The sequence below is a fragment of the Thamnophis elegans genome, chromosome 16, assembly GCF_009769535.1.
Source record: "Thamnophis elegans isolate rThaEle1 chromosome 16, rThaEle1.pri, whole genome shotgun sequence".
Lineage (NCBI taxonomy): Eukaryota > Metazoa > Chordata > Lepidosauria > Squamata > Colubridae > Thamnophis > Thamnophis elegans.
The window spans coordinates 21781174-21802875 of record NC_045556.1 but is presented as its reverse complement, the minus strand read 5'-3'; the positions used below and the strand labels follow the sequence as shown (position 1 = coordinate 21802875).

The 21702-nt window shown below is 42.6% G+C and overlaps 1 protein-coding gene across 1 annotated transcript in view; it reads left to right on the top strand.

The window, feature by feature from the left end:
• The window catches only part of DPP8 (dipeptidyl peptidase 8), a 40947-nt gene that overhangs the window by 3971 nt on the left and 15274 nt on the right, over positions 1–21702 (top strand). Inside the window, 11 exon segments of the mRNA XM_032232609.1 lie at positions 3569–3845; positions 6513–6625; positions 8949–9122; positions 9591–9759; positions 13476–13586; positions 13823–13951; positions 14578–14639; positions 16123–16223; positions 17210–17387; positions 19007–19166; positions 21023–21102. Coding sequence (XP_032088500.1) covers positions 3584–3845; positions 6513–6625; positions 8949–9122; positions 9591–9759; positions 13476–13586; positions 13823–13951; positions 14578–14639; positions 16123–16223; positions 17210–17387; positions 19007–19166; positions 21023–21102 — 1539 coding nt within the window. The 5' untranslated portion in view covers positions 3569–3583.

Sequence of the window (21702 nt, the reverse complement as noted above, 5' to 3'; positions counted from 1 at the left end):
AGAACATTCTTTGTTGTGCTTTTTTGATGATGTTTTTGATGTTAGGTGTCCATTCTAGGTCTTGAGATATGGTAGAACCTAGAAATTTGAAAAAATTGTGACATATCAAGTGAACACCAGCAGAGCATTGTTTAAAAAGTCAGCTTCTCCAGTTGGTTGGTTGTATTATGCCAATACAGAAATAGTAGACAAAAAATTGGGCATCTCCTAAACTTAAAATAATATGGCGGTGCAAAGGATATCAATTATTAGGCCTTTTTGGGAACATTTCATTTTAAACAAAACAATATTGGATAATTTTCATTGCTTTCTCTCTTTTTACGCATTTTTAAAACATTTAGCTATGTTTAAATTCTCCATGATTTATTTTCTACCACAATCCTTACTAACTCTGGAGATAAAATATACAACACAACAATTAAATATAGTAAAACACACTAAAACATGTAGGATCCAAGAAAAAATAAAGGCCCAAAATCATGGAATAGATGTTTTGACTTTTGATGTCTTGTAATCTGTTCCAAGACTTTCGCGTAGGCAGCATACCAATAGGTTTGCCATAAATCTATAAATATTTATAAATTATAAATTTGTTTGTACCCTGTGACTATCATAAATGTTGTACCTTATGATTCTAGATAAATGTATCTTGTCTTTTTATGTGCACTGAGAGCATCGGCACCAAAGACAAATTCCTTGTGTGTCCAATCACACTTGGTCAATAAAGAATTCTATCCTATCCTATCCTATCCTATCCTATCCTATCCTATCCTATCCTATTCCTTATTCTATTCTATTCCATTCTATTCCATCCCGTCCCATCCTATCCCTTATTCTATACTATTCTACTCTATTCTATTCCATTCCATTCCACTCTTCTTTTTCTATTCTATTCTATTCTATTCTATTCTGTTCTATTCTATTCTATTCTATTTATTAATTATATTATATTATATTATATTAATTATATTATATTATATTATATTATATTATATTATATTATATTATATTATATTATATTATACTATACTATACTATACTATACTATACTATACTATACTATACTATACTATACTATACTATACTATATTATATTATTATATTATATTATATTATAATATTCTAAATAAGCATAAATACCAATTTGTTTGTTTGTTCTTCACCCAGGCCTGTAGAAGGGGAAAATGAAACCCTCAATTTATCACACTAGCTATCTTTTAATTTTTCCTTAATTGTAATTTATTCAATGGGTGTCAGCTGTCAAGAATTGATCAGAACAGTGACATACATTAATAATAATAATAACAACAACAACAACAACAACAACAACAACAAACTTAAAAATCGAAATTCAACGACTATGGCACAAACCAGCAGTGGTAATTCCAGTGGTAATTGGCACAATGGGCGCTATTCCAAAAGCACTGGAATTACATTTAAAGCAGTTAAAAATTGACAAAATCACCATCAGTCAAATGCAAAAAGCCGCACTGCTTGGATCTGCACGCATATTACGAAAATACGTTACAACGTCCTAGGCCCCTGGGTGGGGCCCGACTAGTAACCAATGCCAAATCCTGCGAAACAACTGGCCGCTGTGATACAATTGTATAATAACAACAACAACAACATTTTTAAATGTTCAGTTGATTGAGTTTCATATTTAATGAATAAAAGAGATGATGATGATCTTGTGATCATGATGATACAGATAGTCCTCAACTTACAACAGTTCATTTAGTGACTGTTCACAGTTACAATGGCACTGAAAAAAGTAACTTATGACCTTTTTCACAGTTATGACCTTAGAAGCACCTCCATGATCCAAATTAAGATACTTGGCAACTGGTTCATATTTATGACAGTTGCAGTGTCTTGAGTTCATGTGATCCCCTTTTGCGACCTCCTGACAAGCAAAGTCAATGGGGAAGCTGGATTCACTTAACAACCGTGTTATTAACTTGTCAGCTGCAGTGATTCGCTTCACAACCACGGCAAAATGGGGCAAAACTCGCCTAGCAAATGTCTCACTTAATGTGATGGCCCAGGGCAGGGCACAGAGATAACACAAACAGCTGGCAGTTCAAACCGGCCCTTTTAGTGCTCCAAATCTCCCCCAAACAAACCTCAAACAGCCTCTGATCACAATTAGTCCAGCCCAGTGCTCTCTGCACCAAGGCTGCACGCAATAAATCCCAATTTCATTTAGCAAAACAAGAATAAAGCAAGGAGTTCTGGGAGCAAACGATCCAGATAATCAATCCAGAATGCCACACAGGAATGCAAGGAGTTTTGGCAAGTTCACACAACACTCCAGGAACTCAGAGTTTGTTCCCGACAAATGCCCCTCCCCACAGCATCTCCTTAAGTCTCATTCCTCAGGTGTGCCTGGTGAAGCTGTGCAGGGTTTCTCCTCCAGAGTAGCCTGCTCAGACTGCACTGATCACCCCTTCTCTGCACTCTCCATGCCCTTGGATCAGGAGGGGGTGGTTCTTGCTCCTTGTCTAAGCTCTGTCTCTCCTCCCTGCCTTGCTAATTCTGAACAGCCTTGCTTGGACTAACTCTGACCTATCCCAGTTTCCCCCAAGGACAACGGAGCTGCCCTTTGACTCGCTGTCAGTTGTTCCAGCTCATCTTCCGCCACAGAGTCAGATTCCAACAGGGGCATAACGCTTAACAATGGAAATTTTGGGCTCAATTTTGGTCGTACGTTGAGCACTACCAGTAATAGTAATAAGGATAGGTGGATAAAAACGCCAAATCCAGACTAAGCATCTGGCTGACTGTGTGACAAAACATAATAATAAGCAGCTAAAGAATTGGTAGCTGTGATTTACATTGTTGTGAGCAGATAATATTGTGATGATACCTTTAATGTTATTAAAAAAAACATCTGCCTATCCCAGGTCCTTGGGAAGGTAGGTGGACAAAAATATCAAATCCAGTCTAACAACTGGCGGATTCTGACCAACCATAGTATTAAAACAGAGTGGTGCAGTGGCCCAGAGGTGGCGCTCTCACCTCACAATCAGGAGCCTGTCAGTTTGATCCTAGGTAGAGGCAGCTATTTCTCTCTCTGGGCACAATGATAATATATCTGCTGAATATAACTCCGCTTTGGTGACAGGAAGGGCATCGGGCCAGTAAACAGCTCGGTTCAGTTGCCCAGACTCCCCCCCACAATGGATTATGGGGTCCTTAAAAGGAGGCAATAATAATACAAAGTGGACTTAATACCCCAGAGGGTTAGCCTGGAGCATGAGCACAATTCAGAAATGAAAGAAAGAGTGTTCAGTGGTTGTCAGAGTTCCCAGAAGATCCCTTGTCCATCACTGGACATCCTTTCTTGAACATCCCAAAGGAACCTACGATGCAGGGGGGGCCGTAGCTCACCTGCCATAAAACAGCTTTCCAATCATCTGAAGATGTTCCCCATCTTTTTGAGCGATGCTCCAGGTTTCCTCAACCTGAGTCGGAATGGAAGGAGGTGGTTGAAAGTTCCTGAAGGGAAACACGGGGTCAAGTAGGTAGCTTAGTAGAGGAAGGTTTTGATGAACTTTTTTTCCAGAGTCCAAGATGTGTGATGGCATCAGCCATGAAGACTGAGCAGCCCACCCTGGAAATCTTTGAGACGGCCGAGTGCAAGGAAAATGTGGCGGCCGGCGAGGAGACAGCCAAGCCGGAGCCATATTACGTGGAGAGACATTCATGGAGTCACCTGAAGAAGCTCCTGGCAGATACCAGGAAATATCACAGCTGCCTGATGGCCAAGGCCCCCCACGACTTCACATTTGTGAAGAGGAATGACCCGGAATGTCCTCATTCAGACCGGGTGTACTACCTGGGTGAGTTGACTCTCTCCAAAGGGGCAGGATCAGGGGTGAGATTCAACCGGTTCAGACTGGTTCAGGCTAACCGGATGCTAATTTTGTATCTGGTTCGCCGAACCAGTAGTTGGAAGAACTAGGTGTGAGATTCAACTAGTTCAGACTGGTTCAGGCTAACCGGAGGCTAATTTTGTATCTGGTTCCCTTCCCAGTAGTCTCCACGCAGCCAGGTGGAGTGCAGGGCCCACACGGAGGCTCTGGGAGGGCGAAAAACGGGCCTCCTAGAAGTTACAGTCCAGAAACGGGCCTATTTCCAGTCTCCGGAGGGCCTCCAGAGCCTGAGGAAGGCAGTTTTTGCCCTCCCAGAGGCTCAAACAAAACCTCTGGAGCCTGGGAAGGACAAAAACACGCCCCACCCACCCCACCATGGTGCAGCAGGCTGGGTAGGCCACGCCCTCCATGGCCACGCCCACCTAGCAACCAGGCAGAGAATCGGTTGCTAAAATGTTTCAATCCCACCCCGGGGCAGGATATTAGGCACTGACCTCTTTCAAGGCTATGTTGACTTGGCATAGTGTCTTCTCTAACAAAGAGAAGGACTAGAGTCTTCTACTATTTGAGGGGCTGTCAGAGAGAAGAGGGGCTCAGCCTATTCTCCAAAGCATCTAAGGGCAGGACAAGAAATAACAAATGGAAACTTACCAAAGAGAGATCCAACTTAGAAATAAGGAGAAATTTCCTGACAGTTAAGCTTCCAGAAGTTGTGGATGGGCCATCACTGGAGATTTTCAAGAAAATATTGTCTGGAGTGGTATAAGTTCTCCTGCTGCAGCAGGGGGCTGGACTAGAAGACCTCTGGAGACCCTTCCAACCCTACTGTGTGAGCTACAAGCTGAATGGTGATAAATAGGACCTAAAGTAAAGAAAGAATATTTGTAAAAACATTATTTATGTGCAGTAAAGGCCTAATGATTGCCTCCTATTATTTATTTATGCACTCATTTGCCATGGAATGGATAAGCCAGCCTTTTCTGCTGTAGCGCAACAATAAACAGGGCCTACAGAAGGCAACAGTAAGCAAGATGAAAACAAAAACAATGACACGGTAGACCAGAACATCTGAAAAGAAAGACAATAACATCCATTTGAAAAAGTGGTCATTGCTCAGCCACAGAACATGCAATAACAATAGAGTCAAAAGGGACCTTGGAGGTCTTCTAGTCCAACGCCTGTTCAAGCAGGAAATCTTATACCTGTGATGGCGAACCTATGGCATGCGGAGCCATTTGTTAGGGCACGTGAGGCATTGCCCTATCAGCTCCAGCGTGCATGTGCACGCTGGCCAGCTGACTTTGCCCTTCTTTTGAGGCCGGTTTTCGCCCTCTGGAGCCTTCAGGGAAGCCTCCTGAAGACTCCGGAGGGCGAAAAACGGCCCTATGGCCAAACCGGAAGTCACCATTCCCAAACTTCCAGTTTTGCTGTAGGGCCATTTTTTGCCCTCTGGTGGCTTCAGGGAAGCTCAGGGGGCAGGGGAGGGTGTTTTTGTCCTCCCCAGGCTCCCATAAAGCCTCTGGAGCCTGGGGTGTGTGTGAGAAAATCGCACCAAAAGCGTGGGGGAGTTCTGGTCTCGCGCACATGCATACTTGGGTCACACATGTGCGCTGGGGTCGCACATGCATGTGCACTGGGGTCGCACATGCATGCCTGCTGGGGTTGCGCGCAATGCATGGGTATGACACGCCTGTGCACGACACCCCCCTGTGATCCCCCTGCTTTTGGCCCGAGATCCAAAAAAGTTTAGCCATCACTGCGCTATCCCATTCTGGACAAATGTTTCTTCAGTTATCATTCTTTTGAAATAGTCACCATTCTGGCTTGGGTGGGAAGAGCCAGATGTTGTGCGTTTGGTTTAAAAGAGCCACATAAATCAGTGTTCCAGTGGGCTGGTGCTGTGAGAAAGAAGATCCTGGATCCCACCAGGAAACCTGATTTAATTAAAGGGAAGCGGAGCGTGTGAGTGGAGCAGGTTCCTAGTTAATCTCGTAATGATGGTTTTAATAATTATTTTGCTGCTTTGTATCATCCACAGTTGATTGGTTTTTAGAGATCAAAATTTTAAATAATAATTGCCAAGAAAGTCAGAACAGAATTTAGAGCGATGTATGAAGGCTCTAGAAACAGGCCTTTTCGGTCCCTGCCCATTTTGTGGAATTGGGTGTCCCCACCACAAATTTAGTTAGTTAGTTATCAAACTTGTAGGCTGCCTAGTCCACCAAAGGCATCACTAGGCAGTTTCAAAGGCAGCTCTGTGCTCCCCATATCCACCTTTTGCTGGGTCTTTCCAAAGACCCACCATGCTGAGGGGCATCTGGTTTGGTTCCTCTTTTATTATCTTAAGAGTTGTTTTTGTTTCTCTTATGATGACTCTTGTGATATGACAAATTTGCATTTGGCTGTTCTGAATAGGTCTCTGGGTCTGCATGGGATCATGGAACCATTAGCAAATAAATGCATTTATAAATCAACTGGTTAAGGCACTTGATGGATTTTAAGTCTGTATGAGAGTTTCTGGTTAGGACTCTGGTAGTAAAAAGAAAAATTCAGTAGTTTTTTCTTTCTTTCTTTCTTTCTTTCTTTCTTTCTTTCTTTCTTTCTTTCTTTCTTTCTTTCTTTCTTTCTTATTAGCCATGTCCGGTGAAAACAGGGAAAACACCCTTTTTTATTCCGAAATCCCCAAAACGGTAAACAAGGCTGCCATTCTTATGCTGTCTTGGAAGCCTCTTATAGACCTCTTTCAGGTATGTTGTTTGGTTATTTCTTCCCTCTTTCATCCCTCATCTTTTTCCCCATCCTGAAAGTGAACTAGAGTTCCTGTCTGAATCCCTGGTACAGAGATGAGGGGTCAAAAAAGTCAAGATGGAGCCCAGGGCTTCAATCTCAGGGTTGCAGTCACAATCTTGACTTTTTCAACACTTCTTCTCGTCTCAATGCCTCTGAAGCTGCACCAATCAATTGAAAGCATTGTCTAAAATGTTTGCTAGATACCTTGGGGGTTGGGACAATTCACCATAGCCAACTCACCAGGGCCAACTCACCAAGACCAACTCATCATGGCCAACTCATCAAGGCCAACTCACTACGGTCAACATACCACGGCTAAATCACCATGGTCAACTCACCATGGCCAACTCACCATGGCCAACTCATCAAGGCCAACTCACCAAGGCCAACTCATCATGGCCAACTCATCATGGCCAACTCACCATGGCCAATTCATCAAGGCCAACTCACCATGGCCAATTCACCAAGGCCAACTCATCATGGCCAACTCACCATGGCCAACTCATCATGGCCAACTCACCATGGCCAACTCATCATGGTCAACTCACCATGGCCAATTCATCAAGGCCAACTCACTATGGCCAACACACCACGGCTAAATCACCATGGCCAACTCACCATGGACAACACGCCATGGACAACATGCCATGGGCAACTCATCACAAACAACTCATGGCCAACTCGCTGCGGGACAACTCACTGTGGGACAATGTAACAATTCTATTTAATTATTTAAAACAAAATAAAAATATTTTAATTTTTACCATTCACATTTTACTCTGTTCCTCCTTTTGCATCCTTTCTTTAATAATTCTATTCCACCATTTCTTTGATATTCGTGCAGTAACTCTTGTCCCCCAGCCAGTTGTCCTCTGGTGAAATAGCCATGGTGAGTTGTTCTGCTGCAAGTTGGCTGTGGCAAGTGGATCATGGTGAGTTGGCCATAGCGAATTCTCATATAGACCCATTGTCAAGGTTTCAAGTATTACATCCCATTCAATAAGAACTCAGAGGCAACCATATTCCTCAAAGAACATTTTATTTGGGACGCATCAAATTGGCACAGACATGGTGGAAAACCGGCTCTTAAGTTTCTGCCGGTTTTACACCCAATTAAAAGTAAAACTTTGTCACTTTCCCACAGAGTCCCCAGTCACAGAGTCCAATCGGCCTACAATCCATTTGCCAGATGACCCCAGTCTCCACCTTTCTAACCCCTGCATCAATGTCCTTTGTTCCCAGGGGAAAGAATTTTATTTAGGCTACAACACCCCAGCTAGCCCTACACCACCACTCCCTGGCCCCTTGGCTCCAGGCTGCGTCAGCCCTGAAGCAGTGAGGAGAGAAATCTCCCTTGAGAAAACTATAAAAAGAAAATGGCCACAGTTCGGCCAGCTTCAGGGTTACACCCATATCTTGATAGTGCTAACAGTTCTTCTTGCTTTCTGCTTTTTTCACTTATTAAACATGCAAAGTACTTTTTCCTAGGCTGTGTTTAATTTTAATCAATAGCTTTTTGCCTGAGTCATTTGAAAGGTTTGCTTTGGATCACCAGCTTCGATATCGGGGAGAAGCTTAACAGAATAACTGGATTGGAAGGGACCTTGGAGGTCTTCTAGTCCAGCCCCTTAATTATGAATTGCAGGGTTATTGTTGCTTTGAAGTAATTCAAATGAAGTTACGTACAGGAAGTCTTTGACCTATGATCACAATTGAGCCCAAAATGTATGTTGTTACGTGAGACATTTGTTAAGTGGGTTTTGCCACATTTTGCAATCTTTCTTGCCACGGTTGGTAAGTGAATGACAGCAGTTGTTAAGTTAGTAACACAGTTGTTAAGTGAATCTGGCTTCCCAGGTGACTTCTCTTGTCAGAAGGCCGTAAAAGGGGATCGCATGACCCTGGGACACTGCGACCGTCATAAATATGAGTCAGTCGCCAAGAATCTGAATTTTGATCACATGATCACAGGGATGCTGAAACGGTTGTACGTGTGAAAAACAGTAATAAGTCAGTTTTTCAGTGCCATAGTAATTTCAAACAGTCACTAAACCAGTGTTTCTCAACCTTGGCGACTTTAAGTCCTGTGGACTTCAACTCTCAGAATCCCCCAGCCAGCTCTGCTGGCTGGGGGATTCTGAGAGTTGAAGTCCACAGGACTTAAAGTCGCCAAGGTTGAGAAACACTGCACTAAACGGATGGTTATAAGTCAAGGACTATCTGTAATAAACAGTTTTAGTTTTGCCACACGTTCCTTCTGTCCCTGTCCTCTCTCATCAGGCCAGCCTGGATTATGGGATGTACTCGCGAGAGGAGGAGCTGCTGCGGGAGAGGAAACGCATCGGCACCATTGGGATCGCCTCCTACGATTATCACCGGGAAAGTGGCACCTTTTTATTCCAAGCTGGCAGTGGGATCTACCATGTCAAAGATGGCGGCCCAAATGGGTTTACAGTAAGTGTTGTGTGCCAGTTGGAAATGAACAGTGCAATTTGTTTTCTGGAGACACAGGGAGGAGAAAATTGATCCTACTGGATGGATGGGGAAGAGGATGAGAGGTTTGCTGCTGGATGGAAGTCCACCATAAATGTTGGAGAAGGGCCTGGGTCAGCGGAGGGATTAAATTTTTTTTACTATTGGTTATATATACCGATTCACAGTGCTTTATTCTAAACTCTCTCTAAGTGGTTTATAGAGTCAGCCTCTTGCCACCAACAATCTGGGTCCTCATTTTACCCACCTCTGAAGGATGGAAGGCCTTGAGCCTGGTGGGATTTGAACTGCTAAATTGCAGGAAGCTAGCAGTCAGCAGAAGTAGCCTGCACTACTGCACTCTGACCCTTTGCTACCGTGGGCCAGTGGTCCTGGGGAGGCAAGTACGTGATTCAAAAGAGGCCTTTCCACGTTCTTTTATCATTATAGCAACAACCTTTGCAGCCCAATCTGGTTGAGACCAGTTGCCTGAATATTCGGATGGATCCGAAGATTTGCCCCGCAGACGCCAACTGGACGGCCTTTATTCATAGCAATGATATCTGGATCTCCAACCTGGCAACCAAAGAAGAGCAGAGGTTAACCTTTGTACATAAAGGTGATGCTGGCTGATCTGTGTTTGTTGAATGGTGGTTTATTGAATAAAGTAGAGTTGACTGGATGTGCAGAGATGAAAGATGTTTTGGATTAGCATAGTGGATGAACGAAACTCTCCCCACCAAAGTCAGATATCTGCAGAATTGTTCATGGGAACCGATTAGACCCGTTAACACACCTATGGCACATGTGTCCGAAGTGCCACGCAGAGCCATGTCACTTGGCATTCACGGTGTTGCCCATTCCTCTTCTGGGTTTCTGGCGTGCATGTGTGCACGACAGTCAGCTGGTCTTTGTGCGTGCGGCAATCCCGGAAACTGGAAGAGATGGTCTTCCATTTTCCAGCGTGAACATGCATGTCGGGCAGCTGATTGTTGTGTTCGCATGCACTCCAGTGACTGGAAAACTAACTGGATGGTGCACATGTGTGTGCCAGAAACCATTCATTTTCCGGCATGTGCATGCCCCCTGGGCAGCTTCTCTTCTGGGTTGCAGCCCTGATGAATGTGTGTGCACAAGAATGAAGCATGCGCACCAGTGGTGGGTTTCAAAATTTTTTAGAACCTCTTCTGTAGGTGTGGCCTGCTTTGTGGGAGTGGCTTGCCAGCCATGTGACTGGGTAGGAGTGGCTTGCCGGCCATGTGACTGGGTGGGCATGGCCAACTTGTAAAATGTGGTGAAACTCACTTAACAACGCTCTTGCTTAGCAACCAAAATGTTGGCTCAGAAACTCTGGCATTTGAAGCACACAAGTCTTTTTTTTTTTAATAAATGTTTTTTAATTTTAGTTTAAAACAGGTACACATCTTTCTTTACATCTGTAAAAAATATATCAATCAATTACAGATAAGTTTTGGTACATCTCCTCCACAGTCAACCAACATAACTCATATTAACTAAGGCATTATTATATATCCATTTTCATTTAACTGTAATTATTATTTAGCAATATTGATGAAAGTAATAATCTTGAACAATCCCTGCCCACACCGGTGGGAGAGGAAAAAATAAAAAAAAAAAGAAAAAAAAAAAGGACAGATAAAAAATAAAAAATAAAATAAAGAATAAAAAATAAAAATAATACAAAAAAAGACAAAAACGACAAGAGACAAGGCAGGAAAACGAAACAGAACACAGGTGTCTATCATGAGAGAAAAAAAAGAAGTATATCAACTGGTTACAACATGCTTTGGTGCTTCTCTTCCATTAACTCATATTAATTCAAATATCTTAACTCGAATATTTACCATATCAACATCATTATACCTCCAGTTTTAATTACCTATGGTTATTTAAACATCCTTCATCCTTAGCTATGCATTACATAATTAATCCATAACACATGCTGACAATTCATTTACTTATTTATAAAATCCTCTATTATCATCAAGTCCTCATATCCTATTTTAGCTGGACATCCATAATATTTAATTATATCATATACCATAACATTTTCCCAGTATTGATTAACATTTGGTTGTATGTATTTTATTTAGTTTTTAATAGTGATAGTTATTGTAGTTAATACTCTTTATGTATAATCTTCCAATTGTTAGTTATCATATCAACTCCACATTATATACATTACTATCAATATCAATTATTATTCAACTATATCTGTTACAAGAAAAAGCAATTAGGTTTAACTAGTTTTCAATTGTGTTCTTCAATCTATCAGCCAGTTCCAAATTATATATATTACTATCCATTCCATCTATCAGCCAGTGTCTCTCCAATAGCAAGATCCTCTCCAGCCAATTGCCACGCGTTGGATAAATTTACCAAATGTTTTCATAATCAAATCCAGACAAAGATATTTTGGCACCTTTGGACTCTGAATGTCAGTGATGAAATAATAATAATGTTGTCCTGGGCTTGTAAAATTTTCCAAATTAACTTTAATTCTCAAGGGTGGATTTTCCATTCCTCCTGCACTCTGTCTTTTTAAATGAGTCTTCTTTATAGCTTCCCCCCTCCTTTCTTCCTCTGAGATAGACCAGACACCATTTCTCACATTTTCCGTTTGTATTTCAGGAGCATTTAAACATTCAACAATCTCAGTTTTTGCTTCATATTTTAAAATCAGATGATCCAATTTTCTTTCCAGTCTTTGATAAGAATCAAAGAGTCCTCTACATGCGGAAAAAAGTCTCTGAAATGAAATCTTAGAGGTATTTTGGGACGCCATGATGTGTGTCGCAGTTAAAAATTGCAAACTCTTTTTTTTTTTCCACAGACTTCTTAGTCTCTCACAGGCTGTGATTGTAAACAAAGCCGAGTAGTAAAGTAATAAAAGTGTCGAATCGTGACGGGCTAATTAGTAGGAAATAAATTTTACGATCCACTTAAGGAGATTCAGAGGGGGGAGGGTGTCGAGGAGTTTCTTGAAGCATTTAAAAAGTAAAGTAACCACCAGCCATAAATCCATTAGAAAAAGCCAATTCGCCGCTAAATTTCCCTGTTCTTTGGTTTCAGTTATCTTAAGTTTTTAACGCGAACAGTCTCTCTTGGATAATAAAATCAGCTTACCAGATGACATCACTTCTAGCATTCTTAGGGGCAACCTGCAGTTTCAGTTAGCACGCAGCTAATCCAGAAAGGAATTGGCACGAGGAGTTAATACCCCCCCCCCAGAGATTTGCGGGTATCTCTGAGGTCCTGGGTCTCTCCTCACCTTCACTGTCTTCTCCGGGACAGCTAGGGTTCAAAGAACCCGTCCAAAAATCCTTCGGTATAGAGGAATTTCAGGAGTAGCCTGAAACTCCATCTTCTCACTGCTAAGCCCCGCCTTCTTCTCCGAAGCACACAAGTCTTAAAACTGTCAAGTTACAAGAGCCTTGCACCCCTAACCCTTTAGAAAAAAAACCCTCAGGAGTGTTCAAACTTGACAGCTTTAACACTTGTGGACTTCAACTCCCAGAATTCTTCCTCCAGTCATGTTGGCTCAGGAACTCTGGCATTGAAGTGTGCAAGTCTTAAAGCTGTCAGGTTACAAGACCCTTGCACCCCTAACCCTTTAGAACCCACCCCCCAGGAGTGTTCAAACTTGACAGCTTTAAGACTTGTGGACTTCAACTCCCAGAATTCCTCCTCTCGCTCTTCATCTTGATGATGTGCAGATGGGCCGGGGGAGGGAGCTGGAACCGGTTCCAAACGGCACTGTAGATTTGTGGAACCTCTTCTATAGAAGAGGTTAGAACTGGCAGGAACCCACCCCTGATGCACACGCTCCCTTTTCAGCACTCAGTGCCGAAAAGGTTCACCATCACTGGATTAGACCAAACCATGGCTTATTTTCTTGTCTCTGATTAGTTCATTCTGAGTCTAAATCATGATTGGGCTTCCTAAACAAAGCCCTCCTTCTCTGGATGTGTTTTTGGGGGTTCCCAGCCTCAGCTCTTCAGTGTGGTGCCTTCGAACTACCAGTGTGTTGCATATTACTTAAAATTTAAACTCAGTTACAGGTTGTCCTTGGCTTACAACTGTAACAGAGCCTGCACATCATCATCTTAAGCCATGATAGTCATAAATTGGGTCACCCAGATGATCGATCTGATTTTACGACCTTTTTTGCAGTGGTCGTAAATGTTGGTTTTCGGTTGCTGCTGGCATCAAAAGTAGCCTGCAGTACTGTGCCACCGCGGCTCCTAATGGACATTTTGCAGCTTGCAACTGTCACTTATCTTCTTTCTTTTGCCTCTTATGTTGCTTGCACAGAACTTGCCAACGTTGAAGAGGATCCCAAGTCGGCTGGCGTCGCTACCTTTGTGCTACAGGAGGAGTTTGACAGATACACGGGCTACTGGTGGTGCCCGGCAGCTGAGCCAAGTAAGCAATCACGGTGGGCAGCTTAAGAAACTTCCTTAACTTCCCTGATGTCAGCCCTCCCCCCTTGGCCCATTAGAACAGAAAGGTCCTCGAACTCATGATTAGCAAAAGTGCACTTTACTCAAGCCAAGTTGGGTTGTCCCTTGGAAGGTGAACCATCAGACAGAATCAGAGGTCAGGCAGCTGTTGGGGAGAAGTCGAATACATTGGCCTTTCTCTGGTTTCTCTCTTGGTAGCTGTTGGAGGAGGAAAAATCCTTAGGATTCTGTATGAAGAAAACGACGAGTCGGAGGTGGAAGTTATTCACGTCACATCCCCCATGTTGGAAACCAGGAGGACAGATTCTTTTCGGTATCCCAAGACAGGTGAGTGAACCTGGTGGGACATTCCAGAAAGGGCCCAGTGATGCAGTGATGCCTTCAAGCAGTGTTTCTCAACCACTTCAAGATGTGTGGACTTCAACTCCCAGAATTCTCCAGCCAATTCTGTGTGGACTTCAACTCCCAAAATTCTCCAGCCAATTCTGTGTGCACTTCAACTCCCAGAATTCTCCAGCCAGTTATGTGTGGACTTCAACTCCCAGAATTCTCCAGCCAGTTATGTGTGGACTTCAACTCCCAAAATTCTCCAGCCAGTTATATATGGACTTCAACTCCTAGAATTCTCCAGCCAGTTATATATGGACTTCAACTCCCAGAATTCTCCAGCCAGTTATGTGTGGACTTCAACTCCCAGAATTCTCCAGCCAGTTATGTGTGGATTTCAACTCCTAGAATTCTCCAGCCAGTTATATATGGACTTCAACTCTCAGAATTCTCCAGCCAGTTATGTGTGGACTGACTGGAGAATTCTGGGAGTTGAAGTCCATACATCTTGAAGTGGCTTGAGGTAAAGAAACACAACAGGATCTGGGTACCAACTGACCTTCGAGAACAAACATAATCAGGAGCCTTTAATTCCTCTGTAACTCTTATTTTTCCCCCTCTTATAGGCACCACAAATCCCAAAGTCACTTTCAAGTTATCTGAAATAACAATTGGATCTGATGGCAGAGTAAGCCTGCTCTGTTTTTTTATGTCTTGAATAAATGTCTATCATACAATAGTTAAATTCATTTTTTTTTGTTACCAGTTCTGTGGGTGTGGCTTGGTGGGCGTGGCAGGGGAAGGATACTGCAAAATCCCCATTCCCTCCCCACTCTGGGCCCAGCCAGAGGTAGTATTTGCCCGTTCTCCAAACTACTCAAAATTTCCACTACCGGTTCTCCTGAACCTGTCAGAACTGCTGGATTTCACTCCTGATGTGATGCCTTGTATTGTTTGAATTGTGGTGCATTGAATCAGCTGTAATGTCCAAAGTCACAAAACACCTCGCTACAAACCATAGTTTGGTTCCACAATGCACAAAGCCACAACGGGGTTGATTTGGCCTTCGCGCATCGAGTTGGGGGCTGATGACTTAGCATGAACAAGTCACTCTGGTTTCTAGGGAAATTAGTAGTGATTTCAAACCAGGCTTTAGTCAGGTGGTGTTATGGGACATGTCGAGTTGTGGGTTAATTTAAAAAACATGCCCAGCCACTTGGTCAGGTAATGGATGAGAAAGAACACAGGATCAGGAAACTTTTGAAGATTTAAAAATTGGTTAGAGTGGGTGAGGCAGTCACATCAAAGGGTTAGAAAAGTGTTTTTCAAACTTGGCAACTTGAAGATATCTGGACTTCAGCTCCCAGAATTCCCCAGCCAGTCCATATATTTTGCTGGCTGGGGAATTCTGGAGTTGAAGTCCAAAATCTTCAAGTTGCCGAGTTTGAAATGCATGTGTTATAGAAGGTCATTGCATCTGCATGTAAGACAAGAACTTCCCTGCCCTTCTTTCTCCTTTCCTTCTTTTTCCTTCCCTTCCCTTCCTTCTTCTCTTCTTTTTCCTTCCTTTCTTTCTCCTTCCCTTCTCTGTCTTCTTCCTTCCCTTCCTCCTTCCCTTCCATTCTTTCTCCTTCCCTTTCCTTCTCTTCCTTCCCTTCCCTTCTTTCTCCTTCCCTTCCCTTTTTTCTCCTTCCCTTTCCTTTGTTCCCCTTCCCTTCTTTTTTCTTCCCTTCTTTCTCCTTCCCTTTCATTCTTTCTTCTTCCTTTCCCTTCCCTCCTCTTCTCTTTCTCCCTTCCTTCTAAGTGGTTCTTACATTATACCAAATTTAGGGTTTTAAACACTCAAGGTTTACTACGTTTCCTGTTTGAAAATAGCAGATTGTGCCACTATGTATGGCTGAGGAAACTCCAAGGAAAGCAGAAAAGTAGGATTAATGGGCTTTGTTACAGACCATTCCTGCCCTAAAGATTCAAAACAACATAATGGGAGCCAGTTAAGAGCAAGTTACAAACTATGAAACCTGTGAAGGTTCCTGGAAAGAGATTATGACCAAGTTCTATTATTTATCCAGAATTTATTTTTCATTTGTTTTTCATCCATGCCTCTTAATATATTTTGGAGAAAGGTATTATTAGTTTTTCTAATTGGTGTTTTCCCATCTTCCTCAAAGATTTTGAGTGCTGTTGACAAAGAACTGGTCCAACCCTTTGAAATCTTATTTGACGGAGTGGAATATATCGCCAGGGCAGGATGGACACGAGAGGGGAAATAGTACGTATTTTATATTTCCTCCATTTGCTCACCTTTGGACTGGCCTGTTCTGAGCCCTGGTGGTTCATAGCATCCTCGGGATGGAAAGGAGCCTAGAGGTCTTCTAGTCCACCCTTATACCCAGTGCAAGAATCCTCAGATCAGACCAGGCTGCCCAGTCTTTTCTTGAATACCTCCAGTCATTGAAGCCCCATAACTTCAGAAATTTCCTGTCCATCATTTCAGCTCCAGGAGATAAAACCAATGGTGAAATTCAATTTTTTTAACTATCGGTTCTGTAGGCGTGGCTTGGTGGGCATGGTTTGGCTTCTTGGGCGTGGCAGGGGAAGGATACTGCAAAATCTCTATTCCCAGCCCACTCCAGGGGAAGGATACTGCAAAATCTCCATTCCCAGCCCACTCCAGGGGAAGGATACTGCAAACTCTCCATTCTCTCCCCACTCCAGGGGAAGGATACTGCAAAATCTCCATTCCCTCCCGACTCCAGGGGAAGGATACTGCAAAATCCCCATTCCCTCCCGACTCCAGGGGAAAGATACTGCAAAATCTTTATTCCCTCCCCACCCCAGGGGAAGGATACTGCAAAATCTCCATTCCCAGTCCACTCCAGGGGATGGTTACTGCAAAATCCCCATGTCCTCCCCACTCCAGGGGAAGGATACTGCAAAATCTCCATTCCCAGTCCACTCCAGGGGAAGGATACTGCAAAATCTCCATTCCCTCCCCACTCCAGAGGAAGGATACTGCAAAATCTCCATTCCCTGTCCACTCCAGGGGAAGGATACTGCAAAATCTCCATTCCCTCCCCACTCTGGGGCTAGCCAAAGATGGCATTTGCCAGTTCTCTGAACTACTCAAAATTTCCGCTATCAGTTCTCCAGAACCTGTCAGAACCTGCTGGATTTCACCCCTGGGTAAAACATCAAGTAATATTGTAATAGTGGTGGCCCCTTCTGAATTTCTGATTCGCCCTCCTTTCTGCTTAGCGCCTGGGCCATCCTGCTTGATCGTTCTCAAACTCGGCTGCAGATTGCTTTGCTTCCCCCAGCCTTATTTATCCCTGTGGAAGAGGATGCTATGGAAAGACAGAAATTAATTGATGCTGTGCCTGACTCCGTTACCCCCTTGATCGTTTATGAAGAGACAACAGATATCTGGATAAACGTAAGGATGTATTCCTTCAGGGGAGGCCTGCTGAAGTTTTCTATCTTTGGATGGAATTGTTGGGACATCATGGGTACAGAGAGATAGAAGGGAAAACAATCAGTTAATGAAGTTTGATAAGAAAGCTTTTTCAATCAACAGGAAGAGTTGGTTGGCTTTGGCAGAGGCTAGGAGCTGAACAGCAATAACAATAGCACTTAGACTTATATACCACTTCATAGTGCTTTACAGCCCTCTCTAAGCGGTTTACAGAGTCAGCCTCTTGCCCCCAACAATCTGAGTCCTCATTTTACCCACCTCGGAAGGATGGAAGGCTGAGTCAACCTTGAACTGATGAGATTTGAACTGCCAAATTGCAGTCAGCAGAAGTAGCCTGCAGTACTGCACTCTAACCACTGTACCACTGTGGCTCATGAATGTGGCACTGACAGAAATAAAAGGACTTTTGAAAGTGTACGTTGTTAGTCAAGTCATGTAGAGAGAGCTACTTTAGTTTAGTGGTGAAAGTACCAGGCTAAAAACTGGGAGATTGTGAGTTCTAGTCCCACTTTAGGGATGAAAGCCAGTTGGGTGACTTTGGGCCAATCACCAGGAAATGGTGCCTTCTAATCCCATGTTAGGCATGAAAGCCAGCAGGGTGGCTTTGGGCCAATCACCAGGAGACAGTGACAACTACAGTTGTAAGTAAAGACAATTTCCTTTACCAACACTTAGCAATAGACACAGGATATTAAATAAGCAATCAAATCATACTAGGAAATGAAATAAAACAATATAAATCATAAAGATATTGTTTTATTTAGTTTCCTAGTATGATTTGATTGCTTATATTAGTATTCTATATCACAAAGTGTTGTATCTTATGATTCTTGACGAATGCATTTTTAAAAAAACGTACACTGAGAGCATATGCACCAAAGACAGATTCCTTGTGTGTCCATTCACAATTGGCCAATAAAGAAGTCTATTCTATTTTATAAAGGAGATTTCCTTTATCAGTTTACCAATAAAATCATACTAGGAAAACTAAATAAAACAATATAAATCGTAAAGATAATTTATAACCTTCTTGCTTGTATTGTTACAATATATATTGTTTTATTTCGTTTCCTAGTATGATTTGATTGCTTATTTAGTATCCTGTGTCTATTGCTAAGTGTTGTATCTTATGATTCTTGATGAATGCTTCCCCCCCCCTCTTTTATGTACACTGAGAGCATAGGCACCAAAGCCAAATTCCTTGTGTGTCCAATCACACTTGGCCAATAAAGAATTCTATTCTGTTCTGTTCTGTTCTAATTCTATTCTTTTCCTTATTCTATTCTTATTCTATTCTATTTTATTCCATTCCATTCCCTATATTTTCTATTCTATTCTATTCCATTCCATTCTAATTCTATTCTAATTCTCTTCTATTCCTTATTCTATTCTTATTCTATTCTATTCCATTCCATTCTAATTCTATTCTATTCTATTCTATTCCTATTCTAATTCTCTTCTCTTCCATTCCATTTCATTCCATTGTATTCTATAAAGCAGATTTCCTTTACCAGTTTGAACTCACCCTCCCAATTTTCCTAGTCTTCGTCTTGACTTGCTGCTTTTCCTTATTTCCGCAGATCCATGATATCTTCCATGTTTTCCCCCAAACTCACGAGGATGTGATAGAATTCATCTTTGCCTCCGAGTGCAAAACAGGATTCCGACATCTGTACAAAATCTCCACCGTTTTGAAAGAGAGCAAATACAGACGATCCTCCGGGGGATTTCCAACTCCAAGTAACCCCCTATTTTGCTTCTGTGTCTTAATAAACGGAAGAAGTTAGGTGTGCAGGCAGAAGGTCTCAGATACAATACAGGTAGTCCTCGACTTACAGCCATTTGTTTACTGACCATTTAAAGTTACAGCGGCACTGAAAAAAGTGAGTCATGTCACATGGTGACCTGCTTAACGGCTGTAATAACTTACAAGCAAAATTCTGGGCTCAATAGTGGTTGTTAATTGAGGACTACCTGTAAGGCAGCAAGACTATACAGGTGTAAAGTGGAGGCCTGTCTCTTTTCTGAAGGTGGAGCAATTTCCTTGGATGCCCTCTCTGTCTAAATGCCAAATCTTTTATTGGCATAAGAAGTACCATATTTTTTGGAGTATAAGACGCACCTTTTTGCCTCAAAAAAGAGGCTGAATATCTGGGTGCGTCTTATGCATCGAATACAGCATTTTTTGCCTCCCGAAGCCCTTCACCAAAATGGACATGCAGAGCCTTTAGGAGGCTTTCAGAGAGCTCCTGGGGGCTGGGGAAGGCAGAAATGAGCAAACAATGGGGCATTTTTTGCCCCCCCCCCCCTCCAGCAGCACTCTATAAGGTATGCATGCAATTTTTTTGACAAAAAACTGGCCCGTTTTCATGAAAAACGGGCCATTTTTGGGAGGTTTGCAGAGTGCAAAAACTTTCTCCCCCCTTTTGGAAAGCTATTAACTGATTGATGAGAATTATATGATCAAGTGCTATGCCAACAGAAACAAAGTCTTCGGTGCTGCAGATTGTCAGTGATTTCCTTCTCCAGCACATGGATAAATACATCTGGAAACATCTACCTACCTTCCTACCTACCTACTCACTCTCTCTATCTCTATCTCTCTCTCCCTCCCTCCCTATCTACTGTATTTCTCTTTCTTTCTCTCCCTCTCTATCCCTCTATCTACCTACTTACTTTAAAAAAAAAGCCTCTTCAAAACCTTGGTGCATCTTATACTCTGAAAAATACGGTATCTTGCACGGTGCCCAAAGATGCTTGTTTTCAAGAAACAAGTGGACTTTCTGGTTTTTCTTTGAAGACGTTTCGCTTCTCATCCAAGAAGCTTCTTCAGGTCTGACTGGATGGTGGGGAATGGAAGGATTTATACTCCTTGCAGACAGCTACTCATTTGCATCCTTTTGGAGAATCGTTGAGGCCACTTAGAAATTTGTCTGTGTCTTTGAGGTCACTTGAGTAGTACAAATGGGTATGGAAACTTCTTGGCTGCAGAATGTTTTCTGCCCTGTGTCCCTTCCCTGTTAAAAACAGGTGAAAGATTAGTGGGGAATGGAAGGATTTATACTCCTTGCAGACAGCTGGTCATTTGCATCATTTTAGAGAGTCGTTGGGGTCACCTGGAGTTTACCTTTGTCCTCATGGTCACCTGAGTGGGGCAAATGGGTGTGGAGCCTTCTTGGAACTGCTGAAAGGACTGTGTTGTAGATTGGAGATAGATGATGCCGTATCTCTCCCCCTCTGTTGAGAGAGGGCTGTTCAGTCTTAATTTAGATGGCCTCCTTGACCCTTCTTCCATACTTTTGGAAGAGTGCTAACAACCAGGTAACCACAAGGAATGTAAATCCTTCCTTCCTCACCATCCAGTAGAATGGAAGAAGCTTCTTGGATGAGAAGTGAATCAAAGAAAAAACAGAAAGTTCATTGGCCTCTTGAAAATGCACCTTTGGGGCAACCACAACCTGAATGACTGAGAATCTCCATAGACATTTGCATGGCGTTCCAATTTCTTGGTGCCTCTTCTACGTTCAGAAATGATGTCGCTCGGTTGAGCTGGGGAAGAGAAACGATAGACTCCCATAACTTTGATCTCCTTGTAGGCGACTTCTTATGTCATGTCAAAGAAGAGGTGCCCCTCACCAGCGGAGAATGGGAAGTGCTTGGCCGGCACGGCTCAAACGTAAGCTGGTTTTGTCTCCCTTTTCTTCAGTTGATGAACTTTTGAAACTTTTTGTTGGTTTATCAAAATATAAAATACAAAGAGAAATTCAAAAAAAGTAAGAGAAAACTAGGAAAGGGGGTGGGAGGAAAAACTGGGGTAAAGACGGAAGGAGAAAGGCACCGATTTCCGACTCTCTTTAGCACAGTAGAAGATCACATTACAACGGCAACTTTTTACTTTTACACAACAGTATGTACAAGACATTTCTTTAACAATAAATCTACTTAATCAGCAAAAGCAAAGATTCATTTTTTTTTCATTGCAAGCATAACATCGAGAAGCAATTTCAAAATAGAAACAACCTTAGATATCTTCTCTTCTTTGGATAAAAGAACCAATTTGACCATCTCTGCTTCTCTTTGTTGTGGGGAATAACATATGCTTCTGTTAACTCATTAATTTTTATTGTAATTCATATTAAGAGAATCCTCTCCATAATCCAAGTAATAGATATCACACTGCGCATGCTCACGCTGGAAAATGGAAGATCAGCTCTTTCGGTTTCCAGCAGTGCCTCTCGCACAAAAATCAGCAGATTGTCTTGTGCTCATGCACGCC